Source organism: Lineus longissimus, chromosome 7 (assembly GCF_910592395.1).
Source record: "Lineus longissimus chromosome 7, tnLinLong1.2, whole genome shotgun sequence".
NCBI lineage: Eukaryota > Metazoa > Nemertea > Pilidiophora > Heteronemertea > Lineidae > Lineus > Lineus longissimus.
Genome location: NC_088314.1, coordinates 7,669,043 through 7,690,657, shown reverse-complemented (window position 1 = coordinate 7,690,657; position 21,615 = coordinate 7,669,043). Strand labels below are relative to the sequence as shown.

Here is a 21,615-nt window from a genome sequence, read left to right as displayed (position 1 = left end):
AACTTTGAGCGAAGGAGGAAGGAAAGTCTTGGAATTTCGGGACAAAACAAATGTAAACATTTAATGATAAATATTGCTTTCCCAAGAACCGTAAACCATATTTGTTAAAAAGAGGGCTTTAACCATCGTCATTCACATATTTGTTTATTTTAATTCAAGTACAGTTGCGTTTCAGGTGTAATTGAGTTGTTGTGCTGGACTTCAGTTCATCCGACAATTAGATTGCTCAGCTCTGTAGTGTTCATACACCCACATATTTATGTGCGAGTTTGACACTGTTTTCGGACACCCTTGCCTCAAGTGGCCGAGTTGATTTTAAGAGTTGACGCGGTTTCAGGCCTTGTAGCTAGGCCTACCTACCTTAAGCCAGTCAGTGTGACAGGCTGTGGGCACCACTGTAACTGTTGGTGGGCTCAACACTGTTTATATCAGTTATCAGTGCATGCGGTCATATCATGCTCGGGCCGGCCTTCGGGTTGCTAACTCTGGCCCCAAAACCCTGCAGGTAGTAACAATATGGTGGCGCCATAGACAACTTCGCACATGCCCAAATAAGGCATTGTTTGGGCTTGCAAATGCACATATTGGTCTAATAGGGCTGAACGATGAGCCAAACAATAGACCAAGGGACTTAGAAAGCCAAAACAAACTACGTGCGTAGGGGCCTATTACCATGGCGCTACTCTAGGCTTACTCTACCAACCCTCAATGCTCCGAGAGTTAGACTCCGGTTGATCGAAACAAAATGTTGGCTGTTCACGTTCCATTTGGTTTTGAAGAAATATGTATTTAAGGACCTATAAACACACTTTGATCGTAGTAGTTAGGCCTACATTACATGAAGTGTGAAGTACAATGCTGGAAAGTTAATTTGATGCTGGTTACCAGCTTAAAATCGTTCTTCAATCTTAACCTACAACACAATTTCAATTTCAGTCATGGGGAATGGCATGAATGGATAATTCTCACTCTCAGTTCGAGTTCAGCTCAAAACAGCATGCTCCAAAACTGATGAATTAAACAACACCTGAGGTCAAGCCACCATGGAGCAGTACACTATCCTTGGTAGGATAGGCGAGGGAGCACATGGTATTGTTTTCAAAGCTAAACACATCGAAGTGAGTAAAATCGTCATACTCATGCGTCATAGTCTTAACATTATGTTGCTGCAAGGTTGTATGAAGTTATTGCCGTAAATTCATCTGTGTAGTTAAAATGTACTGTTCATCAGGGATTATACATAATTTTTTTAAGGAGAAGTGTAGTTTTAAGTTCAGTTATTTTTTTCAGAGTGGTGGTGTTGTGGCCCTAAAGAAGGTTCCACTAGATCAAAGGAAGTTAGAAGAAGGTATTCCAAACACTGCACTCAGGTACGATTGCATGTAAAACAGGTAGCAGAGTGGGAATAGGCATACTGATTGGGATTTTTTAATTGCACAGTTGTTTCACAGAAAATAATACACGCACTACCTGATGACTGTGGCTACAGAAGAACACTAAGTTCAGTCTGATTTACCTCAGAGATGGCTCGTCAGAGTTTCAACTAGTTGCATGGGAAAGTTGTGTCATTTGTTGTGTTGTGTCGTGTCATTTGATTGTGTACATGTACTGTATGTAGTATTCGACATGCTGACCATGTTCTTTTTAGTAATGGGAAACCTTCTCCAATGTGAGAACAGTGAAATCACTGTATAAGGTACTACCAAAAAGTGATTTTCCCCAGAATCCTGAACTGGGCGAGGAAGAAAAGCCTTGGCTCAAGCTGTGTCTTATTTTTTTTCAGGGAGATAAAAGCCTTGCAAGAAATTGAGGACAATCCATATGTAAGTAATGCAAGAACAGCAGAAAGTGTCATCATCTTCCTCGAGTTCCTCTTTGTTGTACCATCTCTCCTCACAATAGCTGATATTCGTTGGTAAGAGTGCAGCACTTGACGTATGTCAAATGTCATAAATTGGCTGTTGGACTTTGGTAATCATACTGACTCATGTCTTATCCAATTGTTCAACTGGCAAGCCCGATGGCTTCTGGCCGTTTCATCAATTATTAAATATTTTCTTACAACTAGAGTCAGTGCCATCTGTGTGCAACTGATAACCTCCCAGAGTTTACCAGCTTGCTGCTAATGTTTCTTGTAATTTGTCTTCCAGGTTGTCAAGTTGCGTGAAGTGTTCCCCCACGGCACAGGTTTTGTGCTCGTCTTTGAATACATGTTGTCCGATCTATCAGAGGTCATCCATAATGCTGAGATGCCGCTAACCGAGGCTCAGATAAAGAGCTACATGCTAATGCTGCTAAAAGGCGTGGCATTCATGCACGACAATAGCATCATGCACAGGGTAAGAGCATTATTTATCTTTTGTACGCTAAAAATCAAATTCTTTAACATCAATTACGTCAATGTAGTCTAAAGGTAAACCAACTTTTAGAAACAGCTCACCAAGCACTGTATCTTTAATCACTGTCAGTCTGTTGCCATCTTCTTTAAAGCGAGACTAAAGGTAGGTCAGATTCAGTTACTCAATGTCGCCAAAGTCGAGGTTATTTGTAAATTCTGCAAACATTTGGTGGTTTACAGTTGGGGATTAGAGAAAAAAGTGCCAACCAATCTTTTGGCTAAATCTTTTATCAGGCATGGTAGACGTACATGTCTTCCTTAAGGCGTAGGATGCATTCTCAACAGCCTTTTTCTTTTCCAGGACTTAAAACCTGCCAATCTGTTGATCAGCCGCACCGGGCACCTGAAACTCGCAGACTTCGGTCTTGCCAGGGTGTTCCAGGATGAACAAAAGCGACTCTATAGCCACCAGGTGGCCACCCGGTGAGTAGTCTGATTCATGGCCGACTCTTTCCAAACAAGAGGGTGAACAAATGTACCAATTGCTTAAAAAAAACCTGATCAAATACAGTATAATTATGACAATACATTTTTGCGAGAGGTCATCGCTCATGTCGATTTCTTCTGACTATAACTGTTGAAAATTGATGCTGCTTTCAATCTATAATCGCAGGGTAGTCTGATTCAACTAGGAGGTCGTAGATTGTCTTCTTGGAATGATCCCCTCGGAGGGGCTGTATTCTCTTGAGTCCTTGAGCAGGACGCCTATAACTTATATGAGATGCTTGTGTCTTTTCAGATGGTATCGAGCCCCTGAACTTCTGTATAGTGCAAGGAAGTATGATGAGGGAGTAGACATCTGGTTAGTCCCTTTTCCTCTCAAACTACAATATTTACAAAATATATTAATATCAATGGACTTAAACCTCCTGCCTGTCGTCCCTCTTTAAGCGTTTCTAATCAAAGGCCCTTTATGGACACAGTGAGGTGTCTCTTTTCTGTATGTGAATGGCACCAGAATTGTTTCATCTATTTATTACAGAGGGCATTGCTATAGCTTAAGGGTTGCGGGATTCCATTTCGATTTACACTGTATTATCTATGTTGTCCATCATGTAGCCCATTCCATAACGACCGCTTCATTAATACTGAATGTATCGAGTCCACATGTCTTTCTCCCATCTTCCTCGTCTCGGCCGTCTGCTTCCAATATCTCTCAGTGAATCCCAATCATAAATACATTAACAATTGATTTATCGCTACCAGGGGTGTCTCTTAAAGGAGTTATGGTATCATTCCTTCATGTTTCATAGTAAGCTATTGTTCTGCAAGTGTTTTGTGTTTTTCCATTTTTTGCCTCAAACTCAAACTTTTATGTGCAATTTGATGATTGAATACTACTGTAGAGTGACCAGGTAGTCAACAACTTGGTAATAATGCAATTGATCCTTTAACACAAGAGTGATCAGGATGCTTCGGTCTGTTGATTCAGTGGTTGACTCCAGGGTACCCAGAGGATTCATGCCAAATTTCCAGAACTGGAGGCACATCAACAAAAAAACTTGTTATTCTGCCCGTCCCTTCGAACTTTTGGTCTTGCCCCTCAAGCACATCTTTGCAGGGTAAGTGTTGAAAGGTTCTGTGGACATCATGGTCGTAATTGGTGGTTGTAAGAAAACTGCGTGTGGTGCATGGTATGGTTAGAGATTTCCTTGATGATGAGCTTTCTCTGGGGCTCGATCGTAAGACAACCACTGAAATGTACGGTAGCTATTACTGAAGGCCATTGCATGAAAATATTATTCAAGCAATGTAATTCTTCGGATCACTAAGGACTTAAGAGCTGATCACAAACAAGACTTATTTTCGAAATGCATATTTTAATTTTTCATGAAAATTAACAAGAGTGAATAAAGGGTTCATTTTCCTCTAAAAAATTTCAAATTGGAAGAATAAAAAACTAAGAACAAAGAACAGTGAATGAACAGAACGACCCCGATGAATCCTTGATTTTCATTGCCAAAAACATCAATCTCTTTGCAATCTTGGCTGATAACTTGCCTTTCGTTGTAATAAACGACAAATAAGTACCTCATTTATTGAGGGTCTGGTCATTGCCCATAAACCCTCAAATGGCATGGTCCTTTTAGACCCCCCCCCCCTCCCCCTCTGTCACGCACACACCCACACGTGTGTCGACTGTCATGGAATGCATTTTTCTAAAACTTATTTTTAAAATCATTACGTCAACACAACATACACGTTCATAACAATACTAGTAAATACAAAATGTATATCCACTGGATCTAATCTAAAAACAATCTTTTTCACTTGAGCTGTTGCGTTTTCTGTTGCGTTTTCAGTTTGATTACTGATTTTCAGTCTGTCTGCAATACATGTGTAGTATAGTGTATAGTTGCAATGAGAGTTTTTCAAAAGAATATTTTAAAAAGCTGTTCATTGAACATCATTGTTGTGGCGGATTTAGGTACACTCAGACACCCCCCCCCCCCTTTTTGTCAGAGGGGTATCAGTTATTGAGGGCGCCTCTCCCAAGAAGCCCCCAGGTGCCCGGAAAATGCATATTTGCTCGTAAATGTATGTCTAAGTCTGCTCCTGTGGACAGGTCATGTTCAGCCTTGTCATGGAATTTTCTTGCAAAAATAATTATAGAAATGGAAGGAAAATGCCATGTTCATGCTCTTGCCGCATGTTCACAAATGCAAATATTCTATGAGACTTGTTTTCGGGCATTTCCTGAAAAGACGCTTCTCCCGCTGCAGGCGGGCAAGCAGAGCTTAGAATTTAAAATGGATTAGTGCTTTTATCCCTATTTGTAGTTGTCTCAAATCACATTATGGTACATACATACATAATGATAGAAGCCATCCTCTTCAACAGGTCCAAGTACATTCTTGCCATCACCTTTACTATGCATGTTGGTCAAAATTTGCGAGGAAGTAAACTAGCAAAATACTGAACTGTAGCAAGAATTAATAGTTTAAGAAGGTGGAAGCAATACCACAGTCAGCATCCTACATGTATCTAGTTGGTACCAAATTCTGAAACTAGGGGGCTTTTACAAGACAAATTGGCTCTTATTCAATGACTATTAGTACTTCTTTTAACTGGCTCTTGCTTGATTTTTATCACAAACTACATGCTTACAATATTTTAACTGATTTATTACCTAGTACATGTAGTAGTTCTTATTGACTAAAGAAATTATGTTTTAAGTTCAGTTTAGGTTCTAAAACCTCTCCAAGACATGCAAGTATCGAATATTGTGCCCCAGAAATGTGTACAAAATATGTATATGGATACACATGTTTTTGTACTTCATATTCAAATAATCTTAAATACAACTTAATCATGTTGTATTGGAAACATCCATTAGCTTGGTGATTAGGAAGAAGTGAGATTAAAGAAGAAACCAATAATGCTCCTGGCAGTTTTCATATTCACAAAAGATAAATCTTCCATCCAATCTTGTTTTTGAGATTTTTTAGAAAAGATATTTCAATAACATGGATAACATTTGAAACCAATTTTTACTCTGCTCAACAAGCTAAAAATATGCTCAACCCCATTGGTTTTTGCTAACACTTAACATTTTGTTGACCCTTTCGGTTGCGAATGTACGCTTTGGGATAGTCCCCCCATCACCCCCTGGCAGTATACACCTCGTCCGCTCTGGTACCAACCCTCCTCCCCCTCGGTGCGTAGGTGCTATATGGTCCACCCTTATCAACTGACAAAATCTCATCCAGCATTGTTCGAACCAAAAAAGACTTGCACCATTGCAAAGGTCCACCCGTGTGGAATGTATGCATAAAAGCAAATACTGAAAATGCTGATCAAATTTTCACCTCCCATCAGATGTGTACATAGCCCCTTATAAACTTTCATGCACTTTTGTCATTAATACAAGCAAAAAGACTAGCCAAGAAGCAGCTGAATGGCTTCGACAAATTTGTCGCATACAAGCAGACATAATATTTTAGATATGCCACACTTTCTAGGATATGATAACAGTTTTCAACTGAGCCCTTCGGCATGAAAGGCCATATTCCTCCGCCCTGAAATTCCATTGGACGCAAGTAAGCAAAGTACTGTTGACTCGGTTGTTATAGAGATCCTCTACATTTCATTGAATAAAAATGCAGTTCTAGATGATGAACACAGCATCCCACTTTGTCATCCTTCTTTGGTTGATTGACTCATCAGGCATTTCATCAGTATCAATAATGGTAACATTGCCTGACCCTCTGAAAGAAAGGACCTGCAACAGTCTACCTTTCTTTTCAAGAAGAGGACAGTTATAGCTTCTTATGCTTACAAATTCGTTCCACCATCACACGGAAGAAAGAAATTAGAATGTTTGGTGGAATCCTCGTATAGCCCTTGGGACCTTCGTTACTGCGATCACGGTTGACCCAATTCATGTAATGCAGGTTCCTCCACTTTGCCATGGCACGGAAATGTATGTTCCCTACGGACCAATAGGTAGGGTAAAATTCAATGAGACCGGCATGCTTTGGTAAGAACAGTGTATGACTTAGACCAGCACCATGCATACCGATGAGGACATCGGTACTAGCAATGAGTTTTAATTGTTTTTTCATTTCAAACAAATCAATCTGTACACCTCTGACAGTGAAGTTCGGATATTTTGATTGGATGGTATCTATAAGTTCTACCTCATTTTTGATTTTTCGCGTTATCGAACCCTTTGGATTCCTTGGATGACTTACATAGTCTCGTCTCCACACAAACAGCACATTTAAATGATCACAATGCAATGTATGTCGACTCATTACGTTATAACGCGACAGAAAGAACTGACTAAAGTCATCCACAAGAGGCAAACCAGGACTCCTGTGTCGCACCATCGGGCTGTTGTAACTTTGCATCGCCCAGACAAGCTCCTTGAATTTTGTTGGTTGCTTTATGTGACCAACTCTCTGAATATCATCATAAAGAACTGACCAAATCGAGTCTAAAGACCCCTTTGGATGGCCGTCAATGATGAGTATTTTAGTATTTGACGGGGTGCGATTAAAAAACCTCATCATTAGAAATGTATTGTAAAAGTCAGTCATAGTGTGATAAAGGTTGGCATACTCGTATCTTTGAATGGCGAGTGTGAATTCCTCCTCAGTGTCTGTACTTTTGTTTAACTCTTCCACAGGCTGGATCGAGTTAATCCATGAATTCATATGATTCTTTGAGATAAATCGATACGATATGGGATGATTTTTGTCACGTCTGTGGACGCTCTCTTTATTGCACTTTAACTGGAAGAACCCTCGTCTTAACTTGTAATATTCTTGAGTCTCCTTCTGTTGCAAGACGTCAGTTATACTTTCCCCTCCCTTTTTCCCAGTGGAGAAGGAAGGGTCGACAATAACGTCCTTCAACAGGACAAACTCACTGGCATGACCCTGGAAATTGCCTTGGCAACGATCCATCTTAGATCTTTTCCAAGTGTCAAATAACTTCTCTGGTAAAGCCTGCTGCAAGTTTACCCTCATTAGTTTCTTTTCGGGTGGGGGTTTCTCAACCCCAAACAGTACATTATAGGACGATGACATACTTCCAGTTGTCAGGTTGACAAAAAAATCTCTGGGCAGCCTCAACTCCAAACCTTTCTTTTTTAGCAATATCCTGATTGATTCGCGCTCAGAGCTGTCAATGACAAATTTGACCTTTCTGCCGTGCTGGTTAAGATCTTGCACGACATCATCGAGTTCTTCCGATTCTGTCCAAGCCTTCATTTCTGCATGCAAGAAATGTCGGCTGTTTGGGTCAACGGCAATCCCGCCTTGGCCGATGTGTGGATTGTTTGTTAATGTCATCGAAACATACACAAAGAATAACCACAAGCAGACAATGATACCGAATATTGTACACATTGAGCGCCCTCTATAGAACAAAGTGTGCGTGAACCACCGACGTAGTGTCGCCATTTTGAATCAAATTGGTTAGAGGTCACTTCTGTTCATTGTAGAAATCACTGTCGTTGAATTGTCTTAATCAAATTTAACGACGGTGTGTATGATACGTCGGATTGTTCTGGTATGTTTATAGCACCAGTACAAGTGACTTTGGATGAACAGCCATGATTGCTCTTATGGACAGAGTGCAGAGTTTTATTTCAATCCAGAACGTGTAGATTATGCAATAGGGTCATGGTGTTGCTTTCCTAGATGCAGTGCAGTGAATACTGTAGTTTCAAATCTCTGTGTGATACCAACTGTTTTGATGTGGTTGGCAATATATGTAGTGTTCATTAGGTTCATTAGATAGACGAACTCAATTACCGATAATAGGCGGCTGGTATGGAAGCCATCGATTAATACCGAAAGAGGTTATGGTAAGCAAGGGAAGTGAATACTGAGAGTGGAAAAACAGATCACACTAAAACACTCCTCCTTGTTTTTAAATGCCTTTGATATTTGATTGATGCTATATCCACATTCAGTTCCGTTATTAGGTGGAGAATTTAGAATAAAAAGTGTGTTTCCTTATCCAAATATTCCTATATGCTGACTTAGTCTTTGCGATTCACAAGCACAAGGAATGTCCTCGGATCTTGTTCAAAGATCATAGTCAACTTTCAGGAATTGGCAAGAGAAGGCTCTAGAAATCCTGTGAATTACATCCTATTCATTCAGTCAACGTTATCTGTGGATTCTGTCTCTCAAAATTTATCTCATCCAACTCTCTTTTTGGCTGTCAGCATCAAACAGTATCACGTCCTTCTTCATCAGCTGAACATCAGGAATGGTGCAAGATGTTGCCCAAGTTTGCTCTTTGATTGGCTGTCGGTTACTTCGTAAGGTCTGAAAAAGACAAAATAATACCAGCTGTAAGCATAAATACAAGATACCTGGCACAAGCAGGGCCAGCTCGATTTTTGGTCCAGATCATTGCTATACTGTGGACGTAATAGTAATGATGGCAACAGGGAGAGATGATTCTAATACCAACGAAGGGTAGAGAGCTTTCTTACCAGTTTCATTTTCAAATAAAGACGGAATGATTTTGAATGGTAATCCAGATAAAAACAGAACTTGTGTACACGGAACCAATGAGAACACGAACAGTCCCGTCCGTGTTCAAGATCTATTCAGGACTGGTATTGTACAAGGAATCCAAGATATGCTATCAAATGTTCTCTCAGCCGTGACAGTTGCCCTCTTTTGCTCATTCAATGAGGTATTTAAAAATTTGTCACACTTTGGTGCCTGTTTTCATTTGCATTAGAATAATGATAATAACAAAATATCAAGTTGAGATTTGTCTGGTGTTCTGAGAGGTAAACACATTATTGTAGGCTGCCCTTATTCAAGGCTCTCTTGTAAATAAAGTATTTTGTGCTTTTGAGAATTTTTTAAGCATGTTTCAGCCAACTCAAATGCACCCCTCAAAGCATTCTCTTGCAAACCGGGACTATGACTTGACCCTCTCTTGATGTATATTTCCGAGAGAAGTCTGCTTTTGAATAAAGTTTGAATATCTACAGCTCAGCATCTCGAGAAATCCACCAGGATTCTAACTCATCCATATTTATGGTTCTATGTCTTCATAAATCAGTGGTTACACTCAAACATAAATCTTTTGCCTCGCCATTATCGTGACTAGGACGCCTCTTCCAGCAATCTATTTGTCACCTAGCATTTTATGTTGAAGTTTATTGATCAGAAATGTATTTATCAGAATGTAGAAGATTATACTCTGATAAATTGACCATCTTAGTAGGAACTGGTGCTTTTAACCGAAAATGTAACTGTGGAACCTCCATTAGCAGACACTTCTCTATTAAGGACACCCTCTTTATCAACTCTTTCAATACCCCAGGGTTTTTGCAGTGTATAGTGTCCCTAGCCCACACGAGTGGTTCATTCATGTCATTGTTTCAATTGGCTGTTATTTGCACCAAGAGATGGACATGCTCTGAGTTGTATTTCTAGAATCTTTTGCCCTCACTCTTTCAGCTGATTCCTGCTATACTTTGTTGAATTCTTTGCCAGGCAAGTTTCATGTCTCTTCAGTCAGAAAACCTCCCTTTTGTGTTGATCAGCAGGCAAATTTCAGTGCCCTGAACACTTTTCCAAAACCTGTATCCGGATTGGTTGGATCAATTCGTTTGCCCAACTGAGGCAGCACAGCTAATGATATTTTGATTTCCAAATCCACTGTGACATGGAGCCTTAATTGGATTGTTTTCCTTCACCATGGCAACACAAATTGGTGGCATGTTTTCTCTGCGGCAAGATTTAGTATGATTACGCTTATATATTACTGTAAAAGTTCTTGACTTTTAAATGTCAGCTTGGAAGGGTAAATGGATTATTCTCCAAATGATGTTGCTTAATAGCTCCAATCTCAGTTGGTACTCTGCAGTCCTTAGTGGTAGTAGGCACGGCAATGATAGAAAAAAAGATGCCTGAAGTGATTCTTATTTGGAAAAAAGTGAAACCTTATTTCGTGAAAAGTAAAAAGGGCAAGACCCTTGCGTAATTTTGTTGAGACTATCTCGTTATGATGATATATTGTTTTGCCACTGCATCTACATGTTGAACTAGGCAAAAATTTGAACTTTTCAGAAAATCTACCTAATCTGCCGAAAAGATATTCCTAGTATACGATTCTGTTCAAAAGGTTTTTACAAGCAGGTCCACTGCTAAATGAAGAAATATTCTGAAAATATTCTGAAAATATTCTGAAGAAATATCAGTCCAAATCAGGAATGTTTTGGTAAGTTTTTTAAAAGCAAGAAGAGACAGAGAAATGATTTTGCTGCCATGTTGCATCTGAACATGCCTGAACGTACAACTTTAGGATTAAATAACAAAATGATTGATAATTGTATTGTTCATTTGTGATCGGATTCATTCACCAAGTCATGCATCGTATCAGATGGTAATCTGGCAGATTAGAATGGGCCCAGGTGTTACTAAAAGAGATACTTGTTTATTGTCATCAACATGAAGTCAACTTCTATTATTGATGATATGACATTTCTATACAATATACTGTGTTGCGTTATTAACTGTATAAGTTTACTTGTAACTGACCAAGATTTTGGCCTCGATCTCTCATTGGTTGGCAAAATAAAGTGTCCCACTTCCTGCTTAACGTGGCTGAAGGTGCTCATCTGGAAAGCGAATTGATTAATTTAGGGAGATTGTCGAGTCAAGCCCGGCACGGACTATAATGATTATATAAACTCCCATCATCATCATTTGCATCATAGACCGTATCGGCACAGCATCATTTATTACCAAGCGAATAATTCACTCCCACACATGCACACTGGTTTCATGTTGCTGTTGTCATTGCAGTAGATTCACAGAGCCTTTGGAATATTTTTGAAGGGACGACAGATAAAAAAAGTCATATCTTTGTGTTATGACACATGCATCTGTCACTTAGTGTCAGTCTACTGCACAGCAGTGCAACTTCCAAGTGCATCATCCTCAACAAGTGCATCATGACATGTCTCTGTCATCTCCTCACCAACAAAACTGGCTCCTAAAAGTTAAGTGTTGAAGTTCTGTGGCAAATTTGATCACCTTCTTTATTCCAGTGTTCATCCACTGTGATTGTTCTATCAGGAGAGTTTCATAACAATGTGAAAAATCGTTTTTTAGGGTAGAAAATTTGGTGATTTCGAAAAAGCTGTCTGCTAACTTTTTTGCTTTTGTTTAATTTTGACCAATTCCGCAGTGACCGTGGCTAGGCCTTAAAGACAAAGTTTTTGTTGAACATAGTTGTGACGAGGGGTTGACAAAAGCAGGGATTGCCTGATACTGTGGCCAACATAAATTACCCCTGGCACTCTTACAAAATACTTGAGTAGTGATGCCCCCCCCTCACCACGGATCGTCCTTGGCCTACACTTACTAGGTTTCATTCATACTTGGTTCGTCCTCCAAATATTGATATCTGCTTGGAGGAAGGAGATCCTTAACTTCCTAATGGATTATTTATTGCCGCTTTAGTTCAGAATTCCTTTTGGCTGGGACAGACTAGTTCCGACCAGTGTTGATGGATCCCTGATTGTCTTCCCTTGTAGTCTGTCCCCCAAGGCACTGAGAGTGAGGGTGCAGAGAAAGAATCCACCCCAACCCCAACTTACTCCACATTTGGCTGACAAATGCTGTCTTCAATAGGTAGGGAGGTGGTTAGATTGCATAGAAGTGACTTATTGGGACCAACTTACCTCTCCCTAATACCTTACATGTGATAGGTGATGGAGAGGGTGTCTCTAATACATGAAATAGGTAAAAGAGAGAGTGTCCTTTCAACAGGAGTGTCCCCTTATCAGAGGCTTCACTGTGCACATAAAACTTTTTTTATAGCACCCCCTCCCCATGAATACTTAAGTTATGAAAACATTCATCATTTGCAACACACCATTTAATTGATCAAAATATCATGTCCGGATATCCCCTTTAACAGGTTTATCAAACATTTAGCCAAGGTTGGGAAATCATAAATAAGATATTTTAAAAGTGCACTGAAATCAAAGTGTAAGCTGACATTTTTGATGAAAAGTTCCTAAAAAGAAGTCCCTTTGCATGTTTGCTGGATTTCTGAAGCTCTTCCATAAGCTTTCCACAGAAAGCAAGCTCCACATGCTTTGAGAAAAAATGATGAAATAAGGATCACAGGTTTTAGCCACCTCCCCGCATATGTCTCAAATGTGCGACGATTTGGTTCACTCAGAAAACGTTTCCATGGAGACGTATTGACAAATTGACAAAATGCAACATGGTCATATCAGATCAGGAGACCAAAGGTTTATGGTGAAAGCTTGGTTCACCAGATACTTATCCTGGCTTACATGATGTCATACTCCCATAAAGTAAAGAAATTGATGCGATGTGAAAACCTTGGTGGTCAAGATGCCAGAAGTTATGTTACTCCTCTTTTCATGAGATATCAGTGACACAGTGGTTAGAGGACCAGGCTCATAACTAAGGAGGTTGTGGGTTCGACTCTCAAAAGGATCACTGCAGTTTTATCTCAAGTATCGGGGAAAGTTGTGAGATCTGACATGAACAGCGTCAGTCATGAAGAAACCTTTATGGACAGTGGCGTAACTGTTAACAATCCCCCCGAAATTCGAATCCAGTGATCATAATGAACTTCCTAGTGTTACTGTAAAACCGCCTGGATGGCTGAAAGCATTCATCAGTAATTAAGGAAAGATAGGAGTCGTTAATCGCCTAGTCGGAACAGATAATTTATATTGTATTCGAGCGTGGTCATGCCAAGGGATCAGACTATTGATCTTTGCAATCATGTGAGGAAACTGCAGCACACGAGATTAATAGAATTAGAAGGCTTGGTACTTCGTATTGTGCCTCTTTCATGTGTTTGCGTTATTGTGAGGAAACTGCAGCACACTATGAGCAATAGAAGGCTCTGTACTTCATATTCTCATTTTTTATGCATTTACGTTATTGTGAAGAAAATGCAGGGCTAAACTTTAGAATCCCCGATCGGAAATGACGTAGTTTGATCGCATTCAACTATAAATCCATTGAACAGTGGTGCTTGGTTAGACAACCGATGACCTTTTTTTGGGGTGTGATCGGGGATTGTAAACTCGTTCCAAATGCAGCATTCCCTTCAAAGAATATATAATGGGATTCCCATCATACAATCTATGATATGAGATCGGATGTGATTTGGGTTAGACCATGCGCCATCATAGGTCATACTGAACTTCAAGCAGTACTGCCGCTCTAACCTCACGCACCTTGTCTGAAAGCTGAGTAATGCCAATACATTGAGGATCAAGATGTCACAGATTTACGGCAGAAACCATTGCCTGTTTGTCTGTATGTGTAACTGATTGTCCCTGACTGTTATTGCATGTCCAACTTGTACATCTATCAGACAACCCTTTGGGCGCAAGCTGCATGACACCCCTTTGATTAGCCTAACAATCAGGTAACCGGAAAAACGCCGACCGACCGACCGACTGACTGACCTGCCAACCTACCGTCATATGCAGTATCCCTTTCGCTTCGCTATAGCACATGTATCTGTGTAGTGCCCAGCGCAATGGACGTGATGGAGTCCGACGTGTCTGACAGCAGCATCTCCAGTCAATTATACCGGGAAAACGAAGGGGAAAACGAGCCCACGCGGTAAGGAACTGATAACGATACTCTAAAGATATGCTTTGTCAACATGGTCGGTGGATATAAAAACATGATTTGGGCCTAATCTATGCACTGTAGTTTTTCTACTCGAGTGTCTCGACCAATGCAATGCATGAACTGCAACGCGCAACATGCATTTGTTGTCATTTGACCAGCGCACGTGCGCTTGTTTACAATTTCATTTCACATGACCTGCTATCGTGGATTGGATATATCACATTGACTTATGAGACCTGTGACTAAACTACGAAACTCCTTGGGTTGGTAGGTCGGAAGGTCGGTCGGTCAGCGTTTTTCGGCAGGTCGGTCGGTCGGTCGGTCGGTCGGTCGGTCAGTCGGTCGGTCGGTCGGTCGGCGTTTTTCCGGTTACCTAACAATCATGTGTAGGCAGTAGGGAAATGGCACGATAGAGGAAACTGGTGAACATCAAAGCTTTGACTATTAGCATGTCACTGGCCTTCAGACATAAGAGAATATTTATGCTTTTACTTCTGCTACACTTGATTCAAACCCCAACTGATCTGCCATTTTGGTGTTTCCACAGAGATGAAACTGGGAGGCCAGTTCAGACCCCAAGGAGAACCATCTACAAGAAATGCCACCCATGCGTCTTCTGCAAATCGATGTCACTAATGCTAAAAGCACTAATGCTAAGATCGAATTTTACTCAAGCAACTTCCATCAGGTTTCTGCCAATTTCTGGCTTTTTAGCCAGTTACAATTGCTGGTCACGGGCCCAGAACCTCCATCGACATTTTGGAATTGTTGCTCTGTTCAAGTCCCACTCAAAGCGCCAAAGATTGCATTTTTGGGACTGATGAACTTCCAGCCACATGACAAATTGAGCCAAATGCATGCTCGCAATGGGTCACATCAGACTGTGCTATCCAACTAAGCACTCAGCATCCCTTCTAAATGACTAAGTCTAAGTCTAAGACTGGTCTATACTTTAAACACTCGCATGTCTGCACAACTCTCACATAATTCTGTGGGAGTGCTATGATCATTTGTCAGCCTGTCCAATGATAATACCACAAAATATATAACAGTCAATATCATAAAGTCGACCGTAATCCATTATGGAGAAATATTGCCGTATTTGGGCAATAACCAAGAAATTGTTTGCCAATCGAACTCCAAGTTACATCTGTGATGGATGGGCTTTATAAATGGCAAATAATGTGTTGGTAGCAGAGTATACTTCCGCGAAATGTAGCCTGGATATAAAAAAATTAGCCACTGTTATTTGACTCTAAAAGCCCTGTCCAAAATAATAACGTTTACGATAATTGTGGATTTGTCTTATTTGTTGGCCGATCTATCTCATTCCAAGTTGCAGATATGATGAATGGGGTTTATAAAACGACCGGATACCCTGGGCTACTGTTTTAGTCGTACGAGAGTACATTTTCACATACGGTAAAGCTCAGAAGATAAAAATCACCTAATGTTTACAAAGTTTGGAGCTGTCTCTAAAAGATTTGTCCGCCAGAACAACAACTTCTAAACTAGAAGTTACCTTAATGGGTCATGAGTTTGGGTTTATCAAGGGTGGATATCTTTCGCATGTAGGACACAAATATCTCTCGTCTACATGTAAAATTGGTAATAGCGCTGGGTTTGACAAGCCTCTGCAATCTCTGATTCTTGTCGTCGGTTCCTGCAATGACCACTGCAAACAAGCGATTATCATCACATGCAATTTAAATTGCAGGAGGCAGCACTTTCTACAAATGCCTTTCAAAGAATTCAGGTGTGGCATAGTTCTATTGTCATCAACTGTAGTTATAGACAGTGATTTGTTCGTGGTAGCAGGTAATGGGATGCTTTTGGTAATGTCATTCATGCCTCTGGTTGCAGGAGGTCAGCACGAGTAAATATCATATATCCTCCTTCCGGCGATCTATAATTGATCCCGGCATTTTGCGATATTACTGACAACTTCATCTGAATATTGCTTATCAGGTTATTCGCTGTGGGTTTATAGGCGACCATGCTGACACATTGATTTTTATTGTTAATTGCGTCTTTGGCGCCTCTCTGGTTACCATCACTTCTACAAAAATTACTATGAGCCTCGCATTCCCTCTAATCAGAACACCTCTCCATTAAGGACACAGAATTTTAAATATCCAATCAGTTTGAATCCTGTTATGAGGACACTCAAAACAGTGTCTGTCAGTCCCTAGGGTGTCTGTATTAGATAGCACGAAGTTCTACTGTACTACCATACAGCCCCTTTATTGATCCCCAGGAAACGGTACCACTGGTCGCTGCCTGTCTTTTGTCTTTATATGTGTGCATGGCAGACTAGCTGGTGTCCTAGAGGTTATGGGTATCAGTTGAGTTCAGCTTCCATGATGGAATGACGAGAAGTAGGCCTAGCCTCTTCTTGCATTGGTCTTTGTCATACAGTTACACCCTAGGTGCTTCCCTGGTTAGATCTGTGCTAAGCCTCCCTAAAGCTTCCATCAGCGCGTGCCTTGATTTTTTGCGCCGCATCAAATTATCTACATAGATATTTTTGACATGGAGATCACCACTGCCTTTGTATCAATTGCGCAATAACAAATTTAGTTCAAATTTAGATTGCTAGCTTTGTCAAGTCAAAGTAGACAAATGTGTAAGCTACATGAAATCATGATAAAGTATCAACAAATTGGTGTGATTTATCTGTCCGTACTAAAGCAATTCGAATAATTGATTGACAGGGCTCAATCATGCTAATTGATTGTTTTTCCCATTTCGTATCTTTTTGCAAAAAATGGGAACCATGCTCTGCATTTAACTGCCCATGCCTCTTTTCCACCATTCTCCTGTAGCAGGTCTTTGCACTGTTCAACGATTGTTTGTAACAATACGATGACCTGCTTTTGGGGGGATGCTTTCCGAGACTCATAACCCACCGCACCACACCCAACACCAATATCACTTCATTACCTGAAGCAGTCACTTCAGGTTTTATTTAGCTAGTGTGTGTATTCACACTTCATCGATAGCACACATGGCACATGTATAGATTCTAATCCATACTTGATGGTCTACATGTAGCCATAGCATTTGATGAAATGATTGCTAAATGCTAGCTCCAATGTCGGCGCTATTTGCGATATTTTGATAATGGAAATTGGCCAAGGAAATATTGATCCCACATTCAAGATACGAATAGAAAATCACTTACTTTACCGTTAGCATGGTCAGCTAACATAGCAAGCTAGCATCACGCTTTAGCTCCAGCCAGTCTGAAGCTGTACATCTTTACCATAGGATTCTGTCGTGTGAGCGTGTATCCTTAAGCTGTCATCATCTGTGTTCACAATTCGACAACTGTCACAGCAATATTTCATCCACCTTGTTTCCTCAGCATCCATTGTTGCGATTCATCGTTATAGAATTACAATGTTTCCGCTCTGATTCCCGCGACCGGTTATTGCCACATTTGATTCAATTCTGGATCGTACATTGTGACAATGTTTTCCTCGACACAGGAAATGCTCCACAATGACTGCTACCATTATTTATGTCTTCGCTCCCACTATCTCATCATCCCCGGAGATACAGTGACAGAGAGAGACATCTGGTAGGCAGTCAAGAACTCATTTGTCAGCAGGGGAGAGATATGTTTGAGAAGATTGACTGTTTTAATATCAATAATATTCCAACCATGTGCATGTTGATACAATTATTATCTGATTCTTGTGAATATTGGCAATTATTTTGTAAATACTGGAACTTGTAGGATGACCATGCTAAATTTGGCATTATTACTGCATAAAATCATCTTTTAGAATGTACCAACTCACTTTGCTTTATTAATTTACAACGTCAAGGAGTTTATTGGCACCAACCATGTTCCCACCTAATAGAGGTGATCCACCAGCTTCCATTTTTGCACCGGTTTCCTTTCCCGCATCCTACCACTCAGAGTTTCTAACAGGTGTTGCTGTCATGACGCCACATCACATCATTTATTCTCATCACTGGTTAATCGTCCCCATCAGTGTCATCAATCAGTAAACTTGGATCATCAGTTTTGTTGGTATTTCAAGAAGAGAGAGTAAATTCTTTGCTCTTGATTGAAATTGTTATCTTTTTATATTTTCCAGGGCAGTTGGTTGCATCTTTGGAGAATTGCTGAACAATTCACCATTATTCCCGGTAAGTTATAGCTTGATGTGTACAACTATCTACTTATCACCTTTGTGATTCGCAAATTACTATTTTTTCACAAAATCAGCAAAAACAAAATGCAAACAAATTGGCAGTTTACAGTACCAACAGCAACAGATGAACAAAGCTATGCCCTTCGAAGCAGAGTGTGCTGTTCATTTGAGATGACTCTTCAGGCATTCAGGGGGTTTCTTCTTAGGTTTTGTTAACAATAACATGCCTGTATTTTTCTTTTTTCTAGGGCGAGAGTGACATTGAGCAGCTGAGTAGTGTCCTTCGTGTGCTAGGTACACCAAATGAGAGAATATGGCCGGTAGGTTGAAAAACTATGTCTAGTTTGTGGCGGTCTGTGTTAGGTCTGACACCACTGATGCTACGAAAGAGAGCAGGCGGAAACTAGTTCTTGAGATGTCTTCTCCCGATAGAGATTAATTTCCGACCAGACATCTTGGTCATCTGAGATTACAGACCAATATGACAGCCCATCTTGGTCATCTAAGATTACAGACTAATATGACAGCCCACCTTAATGAGATATCACAGAGATAATGTTGAGGTCCGAATTGGATTATTTTCATTAGAGAGTAAACCACCTTAGGATTGACAATGTGATGAAGGATAAAGGATGATATTGGAAATGGCTTAACTGCCTTGGGAGAGACTGGCCATTAGCATAAGCCTGCATGTTGTGACCTGCAATAAATGTCAACGCAGCTTGCTTTCATTGCAAGTTACACATATCTGCAATAAAATCACTTGCCTGCAGTATGCTTTTGTTTCCAGATTTCCAGTAACAAACATCTCCCAGGGTAGGCGGGTATAGCCATAATGTTGTATCTTTGAAAGCAGTTAATCATTTACATCCCGATTTACATCCAGGGTCTTTCCGAATTGCCTGACTACAACAAGATCATGTTCTCAGAGAACCCACCAATCCCATTTGAGGAGATCCTTCCAGACGCATCACCAATCGCACTTGATCTCCTAAAGCAATTTCTCGTGTATCCGTCCAAGGAACGACTCTCGGCAAAACAGGTAGGCTTCATTTCAATACAACTTCATACATTTTATGTGTACATTCCTGCAGTGTTGCATTGTTAATTGCAGTTCATCAGTATCTTCCTGGAGTTGGTTTCAGATAATGTTGGACAGGGAGCTATGTACATTTTGTTGGGGGGTTTCTGTCAGAAAGACAATGCAGATTACGCTCAAGTTAACCCGAAACGATTCAAAATTAACTATTTAAGTGTTTGGAACCTTTTAGCTGATTGCCAATGCTGGCCCGTTCAGTGCATGGATGTTTGCAGAATTAATCCAGAAAATTAGAACTAATGAAATTGACTAAATCACTTAATCAATATATTAACTCGGGCACAAGATCATTCAGCAAGTTTATTCCACAATCCGGTCTTATTTCCCAGGCCTTGGACCAGTCTCACTTTTGTGGTCCAGTCTAACTCGTCATTGTCTATTCTATCTTGTCATGGTCTGGTCTATTCCATGGTGTAGTCTAACTTACAATAGTCAGGTATTACTTACTGTTGCCCAGACTCAATTTGTCATTGTCTGATGTAAATGTAATCTGCAATGGTCAAGTCAATGTGGTGATGATCCAGTCCATTTTGCCATAGTTCTTAACCTGTCCAATTTCTGAAGTCCATCCTTATTAGTCACTGCCCAGTCTTTTTTGGCTCTGTTCAGTATAATTTGCCAAGATCCAATCATTAGCTAGACAGGACCCTGGCAAATCTGACAGACTGGGATCAAGACAAATGAAGTTCGATGTGGTTGCTCGTCTAACGCACCATGGTCTAACCTCTTTTGCCACGTTTCAGTCAGATTACCATGGTCCAGTCTAATTTCCACAGTCCTGTCTTATTTGCTGTGGTGCAGTCTATCTGCCCTGATTTGAATCAGTGAATCTTCTGAAAGCGTTTCTCGCTGCTTCAACCATCACTTTGCTTGTTTCGCTTGTAAGCTAAAAGAGTTGGTTCCGCTGGTGATATATGTTGCAACAAACTTGTACTCTCCGTCTGTGGAAGAATTTGGCCTATGTGCAGTATTCTTTTCTTGTTGAATGATTACATACTGAGCTCCTAGCTTTCGCTGCTTTTTCATTCCAGGCTTTACTACACCCCTACTTCTTCACTGAGCCGCTCCCTGCCCATCATTCGGAACTCCCCATCCCACAGCGTAGCAAGAAGATGCGCCACATCCAACAGGCTCATGACTACAACACAGACGTCCCATTGGAGAAGTCGTTGATCGATCCTGACCTCATTGCACCATTTACACAAAAGGAGAAATGACTCTGTGAAAGTGAAATTCAGAAAAGTGCTGTAAAAACCTTTCCTTGCGGCTGATTAACACGATTTGCCTGACCTGATCTCTCCCTTACTGCATGGTCTTAACTGTAGATGGCACCATTGCAGTGGTAGCATCCCAAGCTCTCTACCTTTAAGTTGGCTTCTCAGCAATGTTTTTTCCAACTATTTTGTGAGAAACTATTAAGTAATTCTGCACAGAAAGGGTTTTAATTAACGAGAGCCTAAAGGCGGGGGCTAAGTTGGTCAGATTGATTGATGGCGCTAGATTAGTTGGGATGATATCTACAGAACTTTGCATCAGAGTGTACCCAAATGCATAGTGACTGGAGTGCTTGATTAGTCTAGATCATATCTATAGAAATTTGCAATCAAGAGTGCGAATTGGTCACAGACAGTCTGATGATTTCATGTATAATGTGAATGTGAGTGTAACTGTAAGTTTTCCGTCCAGCCTATTTATTTCATTTTTTGTACTAGACCTTAGAGATTGTTTTCCCATTGAATAAAAGTTTAAATCATGACAGGTATGCCTCCTATTTCGCCTGTCTTTTGCTTCGCCTGATAAAGCTGATTGATGAAGATGCAGGAGTCTGGA

At 40.5% G+C, this 21,615-nt stretch overlaps 2 protein-coding genes across 3 annotated transcripts; one reads left to right on the top strand and one right to left on the bottom strand.

Annotated features, from left to right (window-relative positions):
- The first annotated feature begins 19 nt into the window (after positions 1 to 19).
- On the top strand, positions 20 to 21,543 carry LOC135490934 (cyclin-dependent kinase 20-like). The gene is made up of 11 exons (XM_064776516.1): positions 20 to 52; positions 937 to 1,118; positions 1,291 to 1,370; positions 1,784 to 1,823; positions 2,151 to 2,339; positions 2,700 to 2,821; positions 3,138 to 3,200; positions 18,630 to 18,681; positions 18,935 to 19,006; positions 19,573 to 19,728; positions 20,817 to 21,543. Exons 2-11 carry the CDS (start codon positions 1,044 to 1,046, stop codon positions 21,000 to 21,002), a joined length of 1,035 nt encoding a protein of 344 aa, XP_064632586.1. The 5' UTR covers positions 20 to 52; positions 937 to 1,043; the 3' UTR covers positions 21,003 to 21,543.
- Positions 4,211 to 18,037, bottom strand: LOC135490933 (uncharacterized). Of its 2 annotated transcripts, none has more exons than XM_064776515.1 (2): positions 17,705 to 18,037; positions 4,211 to 9,183 (listed from the first exon to the last, which is right to left on the bottom strand). In XM_064776515.1, exon 2 carries the CDS (start codon positions 8,305 to 8,307, stop codon positions 6,658 to 6,660), a length of 1,650 nt encoding a protein of 549 aa, XP_064632585.1. In that variant the 5' UTR covers positions 8,308 to 9,183; positions 17,705 to 18,037; the 3' UTR covers positions 4,211 to 6,657. The 2 variants fall into 2 exon arrangements, with proteins under 2 accessions (XP_064632585.1, XP_064632584.1); XM_064776514.1 differs by lacking the exon at positions 17,705 to 18,037 and adding an exon at positions 9,354 to 9,465.
- Positions 21,544 to 21,615: the final 72 nt, after the last annotated feature.